General features: G+C 42.1%; 1 protein-coding gene across 1 annotated transcript; it reads left to right on the top strand.

The window, feature by feature from the left end:
* Window positions 1–3,768: 3,768 nt before the first annotated feature.
* On the top strand, window positions 3,769–19,934 carry akirin2 (akirin 2). The gene is given in 6 exon segments (XM_072553669.1): window positions 3,769–4,308; window positions 4,310–4,380; window positions 9,133–9,276; window positions 14,627–14,779; window positions 16,715–16,786; window positions 18,491–19,934. Coding segments are annotated over 6 exon segments (543 nt in total). The 5' UTR covers window positions 3,769–4,216; the 3' UTR covers window positions 18,502–19,934.
* Window positions 19,935–20,196: the final 262 nt, after the last annotated feature.

The raw sequence follows: 20,196 nt of genomic DNA, 5'->3' as shown, positions 1-20,196 counted from the left end.
ATAATCTCACTTTTCCACATTATCTACCAAGGTTTTGCCAGCTTGCTTCACCTGTCCATATCCCTCTGCACTCTTTGTATCATCCTTATCTGCTTTTGTAACATCAGCAAACTTGGCTATAGTACATTCACGCAAGTCATTAATTTAAAATGTACACAATTGTGGTCCAAGCACCGCTCCGTGCCATTAGCTACAGGTTGCCATCCTGAAAATGCCTCCCTAAGCCTTATGCTCTGTCTTCTAAAATATCTCAACGAAGAGAGTAACATTCTCTGCAGATGCTTTGGATCAGATAGACTTGGTTTGTGGAAGATGTTTTGAAGTGGCTTTGTGGTTAGACTCCACCAATATTTTGTCTCTCTCAGACAGGTATGAATTAAAATACCCTCATACAAAGACAATAGGTAGACATTCTTTCTCTATCTGAATGTTGCATTGTTGAGTTTGTATTAAGATCCTTGATGCAGATAGAACAGGGTGTTCCTTGCTGCAGAAGTGTTGTTCCAAGTCCAGCATTGCTGTCATCGTCATGCAAGGTAATCTCATCATTGACATCATAGAACTCAGCACTGGCATTGTTGTCCAATAGTTGTTTGATTTCAGTGAAAGTTGCTTCTTGTTTTGTGTCTCAATACCACTGCGTGTCCTTAGCAGTGAGCATTAGCATATTCCGATGCCAAATTAGGCAAGACCATTGCTAAATAATTAGTGAATCTGTCGAATTATTGCATCTGCTTTCACAACTGTTGGTTGCTGCATCTCTGCTACAGATGTTACTTAATGCTGATGAAATCATTTTGCTATCAAAATTTGGCCTATATATTTGACTCCACACATCTTCAATACATCTTTGTACTTGTTTAATTTCCAGTTCATTTGGCAAGTTCTCTCTATTTGTTGCACTAGATTCTGATTGTTTACTGCAATGGCTTCTTCCATTGTGCCTCCACAACCATAAACTGGCAGGTCATCCACAATAGCTTCACTCTGAGAAGGTCACTATTTCAAGCTGTATTGATACTCTTCTGAAAGGCCAAACAGCATGAGCAACACTTTCCTGGATGGCATCAGTTGGAAAACTGCTGTTTTCATCCAACTTCAGTTGCCAATAATCAACCTGTGCATTTGTAAGTTGTAGCAAAATTTATTCAGCTATTGGCACGGGGAAGGGAAATCTCTTCAAAGCTTCATTGAGATTGTTTAGATCAATGTTTACTGTTTTCTAGGGTTTTTTCACTATTATCATGCTGCTAATCTAGTCTGGAGGAGTTATCACTTTCTTGATTAATTCCATTCTATCCGTCTACTTTATCTTGCCTTTCAGGCTGAATCTGAGGAGTTAAGCTCACCTCAGCAGTCACTGAGATTTTCTCACAACTGTGCCAGTTGCAAAGGGATTGGTACTCACCAGAACAGCCACAAAAGATGTTCAATCAAGAAGTCACATAAAGATGGGTACAGATTTTCATTTCCCGTGATGGATGGATGCCATCATCTTCAAGCACTCCTCCAGTTTTAGATAGGTCTCCCAACCAGCACATTTTTTAATATATTTGCACTTGCCTCCAGTATTGGCATTTGTGCCTTTTACTATGTGCACAAGAGAATATTGTCTCTTGCCTTAAGACTTTTTACTACTCTTCCATAGCATCCGATTAGATCCATGCTAGCACAGTGGCTCAGTGGTTAGATCTGCTACCTCACAGCACCAGGGTCCTGGGTTCAATTCCTGCCTATCTGTGTGGAGTTTGCACATTCTCCCTGTTCCCTGTGTCTGTGTGGATTTCCTCTGGGTGCTCTGGTTTCCTCCCACACTCCAAAGATGTGCAGGTCAGGTGAATCGGCCATGCTAAATTGCCCACAGTGTTAGGTGCTTTAGTCAGGGGTAAATATAGGGTAGGGGAATGGGTTTGGGTGGGTTCCTCTTCAGAGGGGCAGTGTGAACTTGTTGGGCCGAAGGGCCTATTTCCACACTGTAGAGAATCTAATCTATGGATGTGGAGGTAATGGAAAAAGCCACTGCAGAGTGTAACCAAAATTTAGTACAACTAGTAGCTGAAGGCTGTCCGATGAACCAGAAATTAAACAAATAAAATTGAAGATGTCCAAAGTCAAATACACAGGGCAAGTTCTGTTGCACTAGTTACATTAAGAAACAACTGTCGCAGATTTACAGTTGAGAAAACAGTGCAACGATTTGATGGATTCACAGATTATTCAGCAGTGTTCTTAGCTAACTTGTCATCAGCTCAAGCTTACTGCTAAGGACCTGAAGTGGTATTGGGGCACAGCACAAGGACCAGCTTTCACTAAAATCAAACAACTATGAACAACAATGCCAGTGCTGAGGTACCATGACATCAATGATTAAGTCATCTGGTAGTCTGATTGCTGGCAAAGCTGGCATTTTTTTACCCTTTCATAATTGCCCTTGAAGTGAAGGACTTGTAAGTGCATTTTAGAAAGCTGATAGGAGCCAACCACATTGCTGTTGATCTGGAATCACATATAAGCGAGATCATATAAAACAGCGGATTTCCTTCCCTAAATGACATTAGTGAACTAGGTTTTATATGGTAATTTCATGGACACAATCGCTTTCAAATCCAAATTTTATTAACAGAATTCAATGAGCTGCTATGGCGTGATTTTGACCCAGAACTCTGAAACAATATCCAAAGCCTCTAGATTATTAACAATAGGAATATTTGGCAGACATTGTATCTTTCTATGAGGCTGTAAGGCAGTAAGATCATGTCATGTGACACTGCAAAACCATATCTGGCATTCAGCATACTGTCTTATTTCTAACCCTGATGTCTCTCCACAGATGCTGCCAGACCTGAGTTTTTTCAGCAATTTCTGTTTTTGTTTCTGATTTCCAGCATTTGCAATTCTTTAACCCTTTATTCTTTGTGCTCTCTCTTGCCCTTAGCCTTTTTGCACCTCTCTCCTCCAGATATCTGAACATGGCATTGTTTTTTTGTTCGTGCTTTGCAACGTGTGAGCTGGTTGTTTATATGAAAGTCTCTACAAAAATGCAAAATTGTTGATCAAAAATTCAATGCTGATTAATATATCAAAAGTAGCTATAAAGCAAAATTAATCACTTTATCTTTAAAAAAATTGTTCTTCATGTTTTGGTAATTTGCAAAACCACCACAGCAACCTGTAATCTCTCATTTGTCTCTCATAGTACTTAATATATCAAATTTTTTTAGAAAAGTAAATAAAACCGATATCTCCAAAATAAAAATGTTCATATTTTTCACTTCTCGGGTGCAGAAAGGCATTTGCTCCCTCCCCCACCCTCACAAAATCCCCACTGAAAAAGAAGAAACCATATCTTGCGAGTTATTTAAAAAATGTTAATTTGTAATTAAATTTAAACCAAACAGGGGAACGAGGAAGGAATACACCATTTGTGAAGCACGTATTGTAAAATAGAAATATGAAAGCTCATTTCCTTATTTTTTTCCAAAAAAAGAAACTTGTGGGACTTCCTAGTAGGTTACACCAATTGGTGCTGTGAGTACTCTCATTGATCACAGCATCTTGTTACTGCTTGAATGTACCAATGGGGGATTTAAATGCAACAGCTGGGAGGCGCGCATCCCGCGGTTCACGCTGGGGGTTGTAGTTCCGCTCCCTGTCAATAATGTGCTGAAGGGTGGAGGTGTGGACTACAACTCCCGGCAGGTGGCGCGGACCGGCTGACGTCTGCGCAGGGACGCGTAGGGGCTGGCGTTGTTTATTGTGGCCGGGGACGCCATCACGGTACAAGGAGCCTCAGTGGGTGCAGCAGCAGGAGCTGGAAGTGGGGGGGGGGAGGAATAGAGAAAGATCATCCATCGCCATCCGCCCCACTGCTGGTCGATATTGACTCGGCCGTTGCTGCAGCACAACCGCGGCGAGTGGCGCTATCAACCCGGGTGGATATTGGAGCGGAGCGGAGAGGTTGTTTGTTGTTATTTGGTGACGGTGGTGGGGGGGGGGAGGAAGAAGGAGAGACATCAACCGTTTTCCGGCCGAGGGAGGTTTCGTTTTATTATTTCACAAGGAATCGATAAACCGGCTTTTTCCACCACCTCTTCCGTGAATAGAAACCGGCGACTTTGTGCGGCCGCTCGTCCTTCGTTCCTGCTTTCTCTCTCTCTCTGTCTCTGTCTCCCTCCCCCCTCCCCGTTCCCACTCCGGGCGGACACAAACAGTCGCCATGGCCTGCGGAGCCACTCTCAAAAGGACTATCGATTTCGATCCCCTGCTCAGCCCCTCGTCACAGTCCCCGAAGAGGAGGCGCTGCACCCCCCGCTTCCCCGCAGAAATACCTGAAAATGGAGCCGTCACCCTTCCGGGAGGTCACCCCCCACCTCACCACAGGTCAGTCAGAGTCAGTGGCCGGGCGGGGGGGGGGGGGGGGGAGGAGGCCGCGGCTTGAGGGAGGGGATTGAGGGAGTGGTGGGGGAAGTGAGGCTGCCAGCACGGACTCGGTGAGTGAGGAACTGGGCGGCGCCTGGCCTCGCCCCCCCCCCCCCCCCCCGGGGGGTCTGTAGCCGGGTGTGGGGCTCAGCTCAGGTGCTCCTCACCCCTTCCTATTCGCTTCTGTTTCCCCCACCCCCCCCCACCCTGTCGTCTCCCGCTCCCATACCACCCCCCCCCCCCCACTGCTACCCTGTCTCTGTCTCTGTCTCGCCCGCAGCACCACTACCATCCTCTCCCCAACCCCCCCCCCCAACTGTCACCCTGTCTTCACCCTGTCACTCCCCCCCCTCCTCCCCATCCCCTTCTTCCCCCCCCCTCCCCATCCCCTTCTTCCCCCCCCCTCCCCATCCCCTTCTTCCCCCCCCCTCCCCATCCCCTTCTTCCCCCCCCCTCCCCATCCCCTTCTTCCCCCCCCCTCCCCATCCCCTTCTTCCCCCCCCCCTCCTCCCCATCCCCTTCTTCCCCCCCCCCCTCCTCCCCATCCCCTTCTTCCCCCCCCCTCCCCATCTTCCCCCCCCCTCCCCTTCTTCCCCCCCCCCTCCTCCCCATCCCCTTCTTCCCCCCCCCCTCCTCCCCATCCCCTTCTTCCCCCCCCCCTCCTCCCCATCCCCTTCTTCCCCCCCCCTCCTCCCCATCCCCTTCTTCCCCCCCTCCTCCCCATCCCCTTCTTCCCCCCCCTCCTCCCCCCCCCCCGCCAGCCTTCCTCCCCCCCCCACCCTTGTGTCTCCCTTCCCCCCCCCCCACCCCCCCCACCCTTGTCTCTCCCTCCCCCCCCCCTTCCACCCCCCCCTTCCACCCCCCCCTTCCACCCCCCCCCTTCCACCCCCCCCCTTCCACCCCCCCCCTTCCACCCCCCCCCTTCCACCCCCCCCCTTCCACCCCCCCCCTTCCACCCCCCCCCTTCCACCCCCCCCCTTCCACCCCCCCCCTTCCACCCCCCCCCTTCCACCCCCCCCCTTCCACCCCCCCCCTTCCACCCCCCCCCTTCCACCCCCCCCCTTCCACCCCCCCCCTTCCACCCCCCCCTTCCACCCCCCCCCTTCCACCCCCCCCCTTCCACCCCCCCCCTTCCACCCCCCCCTTCCACCCCCCCCCCCCCTTCCACCCCCCCCCTCCACCCCCCCCCCCCCCCCTTCCACCCCCCCCCCTTCCACCCCCCCCCCTTCCACCCCCCCCCCTTCCACCCCCCCCCCTTCCACCCCCCCCCCCTCCCCCCCCCTTCCACCCCCCCCCCCCCTTCCACCCCCCCCCCCCCTTCCACCCCCCCCCCCCCCTTCCACCCCCCCCCCCCCTTCCACCCCCCCCCCCCTTCCACCCCCCCCCCCCTTCCACCCCCCCCCCCCCCTTCCACCCCCCCCCCCCCTTCCACCCACCCCCCCCCCTTCCACCCCCCCCCCCTTCCACCCCCCCCCTTTCCACCCCCCCCCCCCCCCCCCCCGGATTATTTAAATCTATTGATTTATGCCTGAGATTAACAGAAGGTGTAATGGCTTTCTCAAAGGGATTGACCATTTGTCCTCGAGACTGCAGATGAAAACAGTGTGTTTCTCATTGATGTGAGAATTGTTTTTCCCTGTTTCAATTTGTTATTAAAATTGAGCCTAGCTGAACATCTAACCTTTTAAGCCAGAAAGGAAATGATGTATGAAGTTTGTGTAACTACCTTTCAGACCATTTACTTTAAGGGTGTGTTCTGCAAATTGAAAAACTTGCATAAATATCTAATCATTTACAGTATGAATGCAGATCTGTATTGTAGAAGGTCAGGACTCCTTAATTTCCAAATAAGGAAATGTGCTAAATTTATCAAAGTTAAGTTGATTACTTTTTTTAACCTATTTATTAAGACTAGTTTCTTGTGGTGAAGCTCTTGACAGCCATTTTGTCATGAAGTTTTTGATTCAGTACCTTTGTTAGTTTAAACTTTCCATCTTAATGTGCAATGACTTGATTGAACACTTTACTTTCTATTAACAACTAGAATATTTAAATGTAACTCCAATATTCACTTCAAATTTTTTACTCATTTTAGCGCTCTTTTTATTTTGCAACACAAGTGGTTTAAGTTGAGGATTGACTAAATCCATAATTTACCCTCCTAAGGTAATCCCTGGTTGCTTGGGTAGCAGCATTGGGTAACTGGGAAAATTCTGCATTAGTGAAAGTGAAACCCAGACCTTTTGTTCTGTTGTCAGATGTTTGTTTTGGAAAAAACTTTTTTTTTAACCAGTCAAGCACTCATCAAATTTGTTAGATGGGTTGCATGTACTTTAACCCTGTGATGTCTTGGGTTCAGAAATAGTCTCCTTTTAACTCCATCAAAGGATGTGGGTATTGTTGCTAGTGTTTATTGCCCGTCCCCCAGTTGCTAAGAAGGTAGTTAAAAGTTGATAACATTGCTGTGGATCCAGTGTTTTTATGTAGACCAGATTCTATAAGGATTGTGGATTTCCTTTTCTGATAGACAATAGTGAACCATTTGGTTCACAATAATAACTATTACAATTAAGAGTGGCTAGCTTAGACTTTGGGCCAACATTTAATTCTAGATTTTTATTGAATTCAAATTTCATTTGATGTGATGGATTGATAATGGTCATTGCTAAATAGCACAAGAGGCCCTTTAGCCGAATTGTCTGCCCAACCTATTTACACTATTCCCACTTTTCATCACTTAACCCTTTTAAATTATGACACTTCAACTGCACAACCAAAAATGTTGCCTGGCATTCCCTCAATCTCCTGCCCTTCACTTTAAAACTGTGCCCCTTAGTTCATTATTGACCCTTCAGCTAAGTGGAACAGCTGCTGTTTATCCATCCTGTCCATGCTCCTCATAATCATATGCACCTCAGTCGTGTTTTCCCTCTGCCTTCTCTGTGCAAACGACAATAACCTGAGGCTATACCACAACTGTTAAAGGCAAGGTTCCATATGCTGCCCTTAACTAACCTTATTAACCTTCCCTGTGCCTTCGGGCCTGTGTGAACAAGCACCCAAGCTTCCATTCTCCCTTTTGAGTTTCCTTGTGTCCTGCCATTCATTGAGTTCCCATTCTAAAGTGAGTCACCTCACACTTGTACAGAGTTGAATTTCATCTGCCACTGATCCATATTGGTCATCCAAAAGTTTTACTTATCTCTTCTCCACACTCCTTCAGTTCTGGCTGGGAACATGTTACAAAGTGTTGTGAAGGACAGTGGTTTTTAAAAAATAAACCATTTAACTTCCATTTCTTTCCTGCACTGTGTGTACGTTAGCACTTATTTGATCAATGAGATCTATCTTTGGTATGTGGTCTGTTTACATTTTCCATTACTGCCAAATAAGTGGAATTCAGTTGCATGCACTTTTATAGCTTTCAAAATGCCCATCCAAAGTTGTCATCTGTTTCAGTCATACTATTAATGCGTACCTTGTTCTAATTTTGCTATGAACAACGGATGTTATTCTGAGCAATACTCATGTGACCATTCATCTGTCAGCTTGAGTTCCAGTAGATAACTCCTTGCAGAAAGCATCATGAACAAGCTGATCCTCAATTTGCTTGTTGATCTACATTTTCCAATGGGTATACTGACAAATGATCAAGAGGCCTGGGCTTATGCTTTTATTTCTGTTCATGAATTAGTGTCAGGGCATGTGCCCCAACCTTTCAAATCTTAAGTGCTAAATGAAGCAGCAAGAAAAAATTGGCGAATTGGATTGAAAGTCTTACAAGCAGCTTACAATCTTTCCTGAAACTGTTGGACAGCTTGCATTAGTATTACAATTGATTTGTACTTGTAATGCGTTCTATATCCAAGGCATTAGTAAACACAAGATATTAAAAGCAGCTCTGTAGCTATAGATACTTGTCTGCAACAGGGTCATGATTGATAGGCAGGAATGTGACTGCAATGTAAAATGTGGTCATATTTTTTTTATTTGTGATCAAATCTCTTCATGTAAGAGTTTTTAAATTCTACTTTGTAGAAAGATCATTATTGACTGGTTACAGCAGACACCAGGGAAACATTTGATTGTGACTTCCCTTTTTCACCATTTGAGTATGAAGGTGACTGACCTTTTTTTTAAAAGGTATCTCCTGTGTTCAGTTACTTAAGAGACAACATCTCTCTAGCTTGGGGAATAATAAAGGAGGCAGGGCATTGACATTGTATTGAATGCTCTAGGAGAAAGTGAGGACTGGAGATCAGAGCTGAAAATGTGTTGCTGGAAAAGCGCAGCAGGTCAGGCAGCATCCAAGGAGCTGGAGAATCAACGTTTCGGGCATGAGCCCTTCAGGAGATTCTCCTGCTCGTTGGATGCTGCCTGACCTGCGCTTTTCCAGCAACACATTTTCAGCATTGTATTGAATGCACCAATTACTTTATCTTTGCATGCACAATTGGACAAATTGATTTATCAATATAAAGTATGTTGTTTTGCATAATTTTGGGGATTTAATTGTACCATTAATAGTGTCATATGCAATTATCTGATGCAAACTGGCTAAACCTTTTTTTACAGATGATATGCTTCACAACAGTAAAAATTTTTGAGTCTCAAGGCATTATATCGTTTGCTGACAGAACCTCTGATTTGCTTGAATGCAACGTGCTTTAAAGTGCTTCTTTCGGTTGTAAAGACTTTGTGTTTTTCTTCCAGAGCAAATTCTCTACAACATAAAACAAGAGTACAAACGCATTCAGAAGAGGAGGCATTTAGAAAGCTTTCTGCAACAAACTGAGGGAAGTTGTTCAAGTGATACACAGACTCATGTTCCAATTTTAAATGGACCAGCTTTGCAAGGTATGTGCAGTCTTCAGTGTGGAAATCCAGGTTTCTAGTTAAGGTCTACATTACTAATGGCGTTTACTGTAGTTATCTGTATGGTTAAACAAAAAAACTGTTGTGATCTGTATGCTTCAGCAGTTGACATTTTTGGAATGATGACTGGAATCAAATAGCAGTCAGGATGCAAAGCAATGTGTCCATTACTGACTAATTTATAATTGGACTTGGAGGCTTGATATCTTAAAGCATTGCCCTTGGAATGGGTTTCCTTTTGTGCAAGAAATATATGCTGTTTCACAATTTTATATACCTTCAAAGTTACATGGTAGATACATTTTTTTTTTGTAGCTATCTGAGTTCATAGAGCAGAACTGAATGCTGGGCAATAACTTTGTGCATCACAGCTAGTATTGGCTTAGACTGCAGTTATTTCAGATCTACATGATTTTATTTGACTATTACTTCATAATTTAAGATGAACAGTAGTTTACTGCTACAACTGACTTCATGGAAATAGGGTGACATTACAAGCTGCTCCTGTGCACACAAGTTGAATTAACTTGTAGAATAATAAACACGAGAATAGTTTTCAATAATAAAATTAATGTTTTTCAGGTTGAACTTAACTACCCAGTTTTTCTGCTAATGGCAGTACAGAATGATGTGAAATGACCAGTCACTGTATAGCAATTATTACTGTTTAACTGCTATATTAACTTAGGGAGGCAATGAAATCATTGTTTTTTTTTTGACTGAGTTTGAAAATAATTTACTTGGGGAAACTTCACAATTGTGGATTAATATGGTTAGTAAAAGTCTGTGAGGATGGAGGTGCTGTTCTAGCCTTTCACAAGGTCAGGAGTGACATGAAAGACTAAGACAATGAGAACCAAAGTCTCAAAGAATTAATTGGTGAGCCAGTTGAAATCTAAATTTTTCTTTAAACTGGAACAGCACAAACTAGATGCGGAAGATGTAATACTTAAATTGTTTAACTGTATATTAATTAGTTATATTTCGAAACTTGATACACTAGTTAAATGTGGCAGGGCAGATGAATTATGGGAGCTGGTGAACACAATTACGATCCACAGTAACCATATTTGCAACCTGAGGGTTTCACTTTAAAGAGCTAGTGTTAAACTTTTTGCTATGATGCATTAGGGAGGGGAAAGGTCTTACTTGGGCAATTTGTTCCATTCAGTAGTCACCTCCTTAGGTGAAGTACTACAGGTTCGGACTGTAGTTAGGGATAAAGGGTGTGACTTCCAAGTGAGGCAGGTATAGGGATTTGGATGATGGCACTGAAGCGGTTTCAGCTCTTGCAAACTTGCCCAATGGAAGCAAGATTTTTGCAACCTGTTGGGATGAGCCAGGATGCCATAAGATAAGCAAATCTGAGCACTGTACCGTGCTCCAGGTGGCATTAACTTACCACTATACTAGTTTTCAATATGGAAAGAGTGGATGTTTATGGACACTAATCTGTGCAGCCTTCAGAGTTAAGTGCTGAAGATTGTGTTGCTTGTCCAGTGTTGAAGTTGAGTGAACTGGGCTTCAGCAACTTTGTATGGTTGAAGAAGAATCCTAATGCTACTTGTGTGGATACTGCCTACATAAGTAGTTCTGCTACAGAAGAATGAGCAACTAGAGCTATAGTACTAAATTCAGCTCTGTACATGCTGAAATTTCTGGATTTCTGCTTGGATACATTGGCAAAGGCTACCTCAGACAAGAGGTCAGTGTATGCTGTGAATACTAGTTCTATGGGGCAACAAATATGGGTTTCAAATCCTCAAGCTCTGACACTAGCATGGTGGTGGAAAGAGGAAGCTGCTGCATTGGGATAATCTTGACCTGGACAATACTGTGACCAGTGTCCTTGTAAAGGAAACAACTAGGGCTGTTGAGTCAGTGTAGAATTCTGTGGGAGGGTATTTAGAAAGTTCTTGAAAGAGGACAAGACAATGCAACAAGTTAGTGACATGGATAATGTCATGAGTATTGCAGCAGACAAAATGTAGAAACATGACTGCACTAGCAAGTATGGCCTTTGTAGGGAAAATGGCAAAAATGAGAGAATTCAAAGCTGCCTTCAACACAGTTTCTAGTTGATGGCACAAATAGGAACAAATGAAGAGGACACTCTGTATATGTCAGTGTGCTGTTTAATTATACAAGTTTTCTTTTTACCTGTTTGATACTTTAAAGTTTTCTAGAGTTGAAAAGCATCTGAAGTTGCTTCAGGGCCAATCATCATCCAACCTACTCTGAAAATTTCTGCTCACGTTTGAAAGCTCATAGTTGAGGCAATCAAAGCATTTAAATAGAGACAACATCATAGTTTTGAAGAACTTCCAAGATTTGCATCTTTACTGCAAACTCTGTTCCTGTCGTCCTATCAGTAGCTCAGATTCTGAAATCTGTTCTCTAGTCCATGAACAACATTTCAAACTAGGCAAAAGTGAGCACTGCAGGTGCTGGAAACCAGAGTCTAGATCAGTGGTGCTGAAAAAGCACACCAGGTCAGGCAGCATCAGAGGAGCAGGAAAATCAAAGTTTTGGGTAAAAGCCCTTCATAATGGAGGCAGAGAGCCTCCAGGGTGGAGAGATAACATTTCAGATTCCTGATGAATGGCTTATGTTCAACATCTATTCTTCTGCTCCTTGACTGCTGCCTGACTGGCTGTGCTTTTCCAGAACCATGCTGTTCAGCTCTGACCTCCAGCATCTGCAGTGTTCACTTTCTCCTAATTTACCTAATTCAGAAGGGTTTGAAGGGATAAGGACATGAGATCTTCACAGTAGTGACCTAAGAGGAGGTGCTGGTGTAATGTCAGTGGGCTAGTAAGCAAGAACCTTGGTCTAATTTTCCACAGATGTGGGTACCATGGCAGACGGTGGAATTTTAATGAATTAAAAGTCTGAAATTTAAAGCTGACATAATGGTGACCATGTAGCCATGTTGTGAAATGAAACCTTTCTGCTTCAAGTCCTTTTCTAAAGAACCTGTTTGAACCTATGCATGGCTCCAGGCTAACTACCCTGTGGATAACTGGATGGGCAATAAGTGCTGGCTGGCATGGTTAGTGATCTCCATGTCCCAGCTCAGAAGATAAAAGTGAGCAATAACAAGGATGTAAATAGTGGAGAATTACATTAGTGTCCTACCTTGGCCAAAAGGTTAAGCTTCAAATCCTACCTGGTTCGGGGTGTATCGAACTTGCCTGACCTGGGTTAATTTTGAAAAGCAAAATGTCACTGATAGGTGCAGTGTATATAGGATCCTTAACCATATCAATATGGTAGGTCATTTTTTTTAAATCCTGAAAGAGGACCATCTAAAAAGTAATACATGTGATAACTTTTAATGTTTGAATAAATCAAAAAGGCATGAGTTGAGTTCTAAGTTTTTTACTGTTAGTGACCATTTAGCCCATTCTGTTCTGGCCAAAAAAAACTGCCTATTCTAATTCCTTCCACATAAAACCCAGGAACCTGCAGATCTATGCACCATTTAAATTTGTTGAGGGATTCTATCTTCACAACCAAACCAGGCAGAGCTCCAGCCATCTACCATCCTAGGAAAATCTTGCTTTCCTTTTTTTTTCCCCCCCTGTCTCATCCATTCACCAATGATCCCTGGCATTCCCCAGTAATTTATCTGCCTGGTAGGGAAACTGGGTGTTTCTGCCTAGTCTAGTTAGACCCCTCAAACTTTGTTCTCTTAACTGCCACTTCAGCAGTCTCTTGAGAATGTGTATAAGGTATAAGCAGGCAGGGGAAGAGTTGAGTTCTGAGTTTTGTTTTACAAGATTCAGCTGAGCATATCTCATCTGATAATTTAACAAAGGGTGCTGCAGGAAAGAGTAATGGGTTAACAAGGTGGAAAAGCATTCCTTACTTATAGAGCCATTTAACAATATTATTGAAAGCATTCAGCATATGAGGTCAGTTTAACAAGGTGAAAAGTATTCATTGTGAAGTCAGTTCTTCATTGTGTAACAGCAGATGGTTTAATCTTTACTATTGACACTTGCTGATTGTAACGGTCACCCAATCAATGTGTAGTTGCCTGATCTGGATGCTCCTCCCTATAAAATGACTATGTAGTTCATTGAGAAACTGGTGTTCCAGTGAAAACTGAACTTGTCCCTGTGCACATGGGCAGTCATGCTGAGTCCCTCCAGGGCCTGGAATAAAAATGGAGGTAAAACCACACTCAGCATTTTGCTTCAACTGAAGGGGGAAAGCGGGATAACATTCTGGTCTAAGAATAGACTAGAATTGTTTTTCTATCTTTCCTCAAGTTGCAATTTTCTTCACCTGCCAACAAACTTGTGAATCTTGTTGATATTTTCTCTACAGAGCAATTATGTCCTTCCTCCAATGTTGTGAGCAGAAATGTATACGAAATTCCACTTGCATCCTAACCAATCTTATCTCCCTATGCATCCATTGTCTCTAGTAGCTTCATTTTAAAACTCATCTGATCAGGTTGATGGTCTTTAGTCCCATTAGGTTACTTAGCATTTTTTTCTCTAGTAATAGCTCTTGTACTGTATCTGCTCCTACTTCCTGAATTCCTTTAATCTTCAGATCTCAAGATTCTGAGAGGTGTGATCCTCTAACTATGGCCTTATTTGGATTCCCAGGCATTTTGAGGGCTGTGCCTTCAGGTGCCAAGGCTCCAATCTCTTGAATTCTCTCCTTACACCTCCAAATCATAACATTGGTTTCTTTCTTTAAGAACATTCTCTACTTTTTTTTTTGACAAATTTTTCATTGATCTAGTACAGGTAGTTCTTGTGCAACTTTAACTTTGCATTATAGAAGTATCGCACTTCAGAAACAGTGCTTATTGTTGATGTAATCGCATTACAGTCAACACGTTCTAAAAGTTTGTGCTTTAGAAGCAGTGTCCTCAATTTGTCAGTTACATTGGTTAATTCTCGCTAACGAAATGTGCTTTATAGCTAAACAAGGTGTATCTCCTAATGTGGCAATACTTTATTGCTTCTGTGAAGTACATTGGATTGTTTGATTATGAATAATTAAATATAGTCCTAACAACACTATGCAACTGGCATTTTATTGTCCTCTCAGCAGAATACCACAAGCTTCTCGGATAAGTGGCAGATTGCAATGGAGAGCTAGACATCACTATGCTCTGCTGCTTTGGGAATTAGCTTTGGCCCTCTGTAATCACTTGTCAATAGGAGCAGTGTGGAAAGACAATGGAAACTAGAAAGTGGGAGAATGTTCACTCTTGTTGGCTGCTAACTGACTTTGAGCACTTTCAGCTTTTCCACTTAAAACAACAAGACTTGTATTAACTTTTTATGTTTTTTCTTTTAAACCCCAGGTACTTCATCCGGATCACTGTCACCACAGTCAAAGAAAGATCAGCCGCTCTTCACCTTGAGGCAAGTTGGAATAATCTGTGAACGCCTGATTAAAGAGCGTGAAGAGAAGATCCGTGAGGAGTATGAGGAAATACTGGACTTAAAGCTGGCAGGTAAATTTGGGTGGGCCGTTGACATTTGGTCAAGTGCAATATCCGATAAGAATATAAAGACAGATACTGAATTCCTTCCAACTACATTGTGGTAGTCTTGGCACCTCTTTAAAAAGTCTACAATTTTGGAGGTGCCAATATTGGACTGGGGGTGTACAAAGGTGAAAATCACAAGACCAGGTTATAGTCCAACAGGTTTATTTGGAAGCACTAGCTTTGAGCGCTGCTCCTTCATCAGGTCGTTGTGGAGTATAAGATCATAAGACACAGAATTTATAGCAAAAGTTCAGTGTCTCACTCTGTCCCAGTGCTATGTCAGACTGACAAATCCTCTATAGTTTGTGTTACAGTTATTGAGCAAAATAAAATGTAATTCTGCAAAAACATTCACCCCATAAACTTGTGTGTGGATGCAGGAGTGACAAATTGTGCATGTGATAGTGTAAGTTTGGTTAAGTGTGTGATGGGTTGTGTGAAGGTGCATGTCAGTGTGGGGGGGGTGTGTATGTGTGCATATGTGAGAAGGAGGGTCTGCATGGGTGAGTATGTCGGGGTGCATGTGTATTGAGCAGTGGGATCGCCTGTAGTGACATGAACCCAAGGTCCAGGTTGAGGCCATTCCCATGGGTACTGCGCTTAGTTATCGCTTCTGCTCAGCCACTCTGTTAACACACAAACCTGAGCTGTCTTGAGAATGTAATTTTAAAAAGTTCTGGGATTTACATATCAAAGATCAGTAGTTAGCATATCCCATCATAAAAGATGAAAGTTTTAAGATTGTTTACTGTATCCCATCTCCATGACACCGGACTTCTTTGGCTATAAATTCTGAACATGGTTTTATTCTTCACAGCCACTTGATGAAGGAGCAGCACTCTGAAAGCTAGTTTTGTGATTTTTAATTTTGAATAATTCCTGGATCAGACTTGATAGTGTGGGGGAATATAGAATTGTGGTTATGGAATAGCTTTATGGTGAACAGAATGGATTTGAATTTACTCTTTTGTTTTTGTTAATGGCGCAGTACAACATCTAGGAGTTAGAAAGGAAGTGGGAGCGGATCAGAATATGGAGCAAGAAAAGTAGGGGTACTAACCAGTCATGAGTACAGGACAACCTTAATTATCTGAACAAGATCAGAGTCCCATCAAACAGTTCATAAGCAAGCAATCTGTTATCCAAACAAAGTACTTCTTGCTCATCTCATTCAGATAATCAAGGTTGTTCTGTACGTGTTTAAGGCCTTGGGCTTTTATTCTGCTGGATGTGGTTCTTGACTTGGACTTGACTGAACGGAACGGATGAGCAAGACATCCTGAAAGCAAGATGTTTAGCAAGCTTTGTTTTAACTGGCACTCTGGATGAACCAGCAGAGTTTTATATACCTATTTTCTTTATTACCACTATGTCTGTGTAGTCATTTGAGGGAGAGTGAAGGCTGTCTGGTAAGTTATTATTCAAGGCAAAGTTGCATTATTCAAGTGATTTTTATGCAGTAGGTAACTTAACAGTTGTGTATACCCCCCGCATTATGTTTCTATTTCTTGGTGTTTTTACATTGTGACTTCTCGTTCAACTGGAATACTTGATCAACTGGTTCATTCCTGGTTGCATAGGTGCTGGTTAATGAGGTTTGCTGTACTCTTATGGTGTGTGTTCAACTAATTTTGCTGGTGGATAGTTTTTTTTTTGCAAGTAGCTGATTTACAATTTGTGGTATCATCTTTCATCTGTAGCTCTATATAATGGACAAAATGAAGGACTGATATTAGAAAATCAGTGGAATGGGGAAGAATACTGCAATACCTTGCCAGTGCATGCTCATTTTTAAGTGTACAATTGGCATGTAAAACTTACAAAATCCTAAGTAATCTTAATCAAATTTTTAATGCATTGCATGGTTAGAGACGTTGATTTGATTTGAATGTTTTTCAGAACAATATGATACTTTTGTGAAGTTCACACATGACCAGATAATGCGACGATATGGAGAACAACCTGCAAGCTGTACGTATACAGATCAGTTTTTTTTTATGTCATCTTTTCAGTTTGTGCCACCCCCTAGTCTAAGGGGACATGTTCTTCCAGTCTTTACTGATCAGCTTAGATGCATTGAATCTGAGGCGACGTGTCTTTGAATTTTTTAAATGCATGTTTCTCAAAAGCAAGGCTGAAACCCACAGTTTTGTTTTGTTTGCAGTCATGTGCCACCTTAACAGAACACCTTTTATTAGGGACAGAGAGCTAAATTTTAAATGTTAAGCTTGACAGTATTCTAGAAAGACATGGTGATGGTGAATTTAATAGGCCTGGCAGAATTAACCTTTTTGAGTCTTAATATGACTACTTTGTAGTTCAGAAGGAATCGTCAGAATTGTTAATTCTGTTTCTCTTCCATAGTTAATGTCAGACCTGATTTCTCTAGTGCACTATTTTGAATCTGCAGGTCCACATACTTTAAAGTAAATATGTGTTCAAAGCAAATTGATGCTGTTTCTTTATTTTAGAAATATTGGTGATTCTGTGTACTAAATCAGAACTTCTAGCCTTGTAGAATTTTAGTTCTGTAAATGATCATCAGCATGTCTGAATTTTATCTCTACAGTGTATCCCTCTGTATGTTCAGCTTGTTGCCAGTTGTATCCCTTCCTTCCATTTACTTGATGGAATGATATGATGTATCTGGCAATGTGAAACCGTGCAGTAGCACAATGCAAAAATTTTAAATACAACTTTAATGGATTTGGAAGTGCTGCTGTTGGGCAGGGGTGTACAAAGTTTAAAAATCTCTCCATACTAGGTTACTGTCCAACAGGTTTATTTAGAAGCACAAGCTTTCGGAGCACTGCTCCTTCATCAGTTGGCTGACAACCACTTGATGAAGGAGCAGTGCTCCAGAAGCTCATGCTTCTAAATAAACCAGTTGAACTATAACTGGTATTGTGATCTTTTTTTCTTCTAACAGAAGAATTATTGGTTTACAAGAGCATGCTGTACACCTACATAGGGCAAAGTGCATGGTATGTGCTCTCAATAGTTTGCATTTGTACTGGCCTTCACCACAAGTAATTACTTTTGTCTAGTGTAGACAAAAATAATTAATTAGATTCCCTACAGTGTGGAAACAGGCTGTTTGGCCCAACCAGTCCATACCAACCCTCCAAAGGGTAACCCACCCAGACCCATTTCTCTGACTACTGCAACTAACACTGCAGTTTTAGCATGACCAGTTCACCTGACCTGCACATCTTTGGACTGTGGGAGGAAGCCCACACAGACACCGGGAGAATGTGTGCAAACTCCACACAGTCACCCGAGGCTGGAATCTAACCTGGGACCCTGGTGTTGAGGCGGCAATACTAACCACTGAGCTGCCCTTTTTTAAAGTAAGAAATGGCGGTTTTTATTTTACAGCATCTGTAATATAATTTCAGACATTTGGTTTATTCCAAACCTTTAAAGAATGCTAAATACAGTAATACTAAATACATTCCTGCTGATAGTATTTAAAGCTATCTAATTTTAAGCCTTGAAGTTGATTTGGTATATTCAGTGGTAGTTGGTGGGGAAATCTTGTTACATTGCTTTCTGTGTAACAAAGAAATCATAACTTCTATTTCTTGCATTAAAATAGAAAATTGTACTATTTAGAAGCTTTTTAACCTTTTTAATCTGCCCTTGATTTGACACTTATTTTCTTCTTATTCACAGATGTGTCTTGAATTGTCCCATATTTCTGCGGAGTACCCTTTCCTTTTGAACACTGCAAGTTGGCTGTTTCTCTGAGACTTGTAGCAGTGCCATATTAACCACCTGTGAGCACAGGGTGTTTCCAGCTTGTCAGTGGCAACCACTTTTCTGCAGCGTATGTTTGTTGGAGTGCTCCCTGATATGTCATCACTTAATTGGACCTTTGCTACCTGTACTTATATACCAGTGGCTCCCTGTTTAAAATTTTGCTGTATTGTTAAAATCCAAAAAAGCTTTTCCCTTGATTTTAATGACTTTAAAAGGAGCAATACTGGTATTCCAGAATTAGCCCTTCGCATATAATTTCAGCATTGTATCATAAATGTCAGACTTTTAGAAGAATCAGTCCCGTATGGTTTTGATAATGAGCCTTTTTTGCAAACTTTTGACTTCTAGCTACAAAAGGTGTTCAAGGAGATTTTAAACTTACTATTACCTGTGTAAGTGTTCTTAAATTTTCTCAAGCTGGATTAGTGGCAGCTTTTTGTTGCCTGGTTTTAGAACCAATTCATATTGACAATACTGAGGTTCACTATCAGATCTGCAGGTGAGCAAGGTGAAATGTTGCTTTCTTGTTTTAATGTGATTTAGTATGTTCATGTAAACTGATTGATTAGTGAAGAATAATTCCAATCGAGTCATACGTTTTGAATGCAAACATTGAACTTGACTGAGTTGAAGCAACTTCTTTTGTTTTCCTGACACCCAAAAGGCCATGCCTGCAGTTTGACCTTGTTTTCGTTTTGGACATTTACCTTTGTTAATAGTAAATATGTTAAATCAAAATGTTGCATTCCAAAAACTGTTTGGATGCTAGGATACAAATCTGACTCTTTTAAAACCTGAGGTTGATTTCTAATCTTTACTATTGTGGTGATTCAAGTGAATTTTGAAAATGATTTGCAAAAAACTAGGTCAGATTAACTACTAAACTACATATATCCAAGAAAACTGAAAGTGAACATGCTTCCAAGAGAGCAGCTGTGAAGATGAAGCAGTTAGTGGCAATCTTTTTAGTGTCTGCAGGCCTGTGATTTTAAAATGGCTGGAGGGCAAAGATTTGCAAAAACTCATTGTGCACTACAACACTTCTGCAGGCAATAAATCAGTTTGAATGTTGAATGATGAGATTTAATTATCCCTACTATATGATATGAGAGATTGCCTGCATGTATCTGTGGTCGTGCCTGTTAAACAAAGTGCTCAGAAACGAGCTTTTTCAAGAAGAATTAAGAGGGGCTTGGAAGGGGTAACTGAAGCTTCATAGTGATTTTTTTGGAAAATAGTAAATTTTATTTATTCTGGCAGTCTTTCAAAGTTTATTTCTGCATTTTGATGTACCATTATTTTACTGTTCTTTGTAGTGTAATGGAATTTAGTTGACAATAAAAAAAGTTTACATCCAGTTCTAAGAATTACTGTTTAAAATTCTGAAGAATATGCTGAACAGAATTCAAAGTACAGTGGTGCCTCAGAATCCGACTTTAATTCATCCCAGGAAGCTGTTCGGATTGTGAAACTATTTCCCCATAAAGAAATAATGGAAAGTGAATTAATCAGTTTCTGGACCCCCCCCCCCCCCCCCCCCAAAAAAATTTCAAGACACTTTTTTTAACTGCAAATACACATGATTGAGGTAAAATAAGATGAGTAAAGGACTTAAATAT

Source organism: Chiloscyllium punctatum, chromosome 3 (genome assembly GCF_047496795.1).
Source record: "Chiloscyllium punctatum isolate Juve2018m chromosome 3, sChiPun1.3, whole genome shotgun sequence".
Taxonomy (NCBI): domain Eukaryota; kingdom Metazoa; phylum Chordata; class Chondrichthyes; order Orectolobiformes; family Hemiscylliidae; genus Chiloscyllium; species Chiloscyllium punctatum.
Note: the sequence above shows the minus strand (reverse complement) of the source record. Positions and strands in the feature narration are given on the sequence as shown.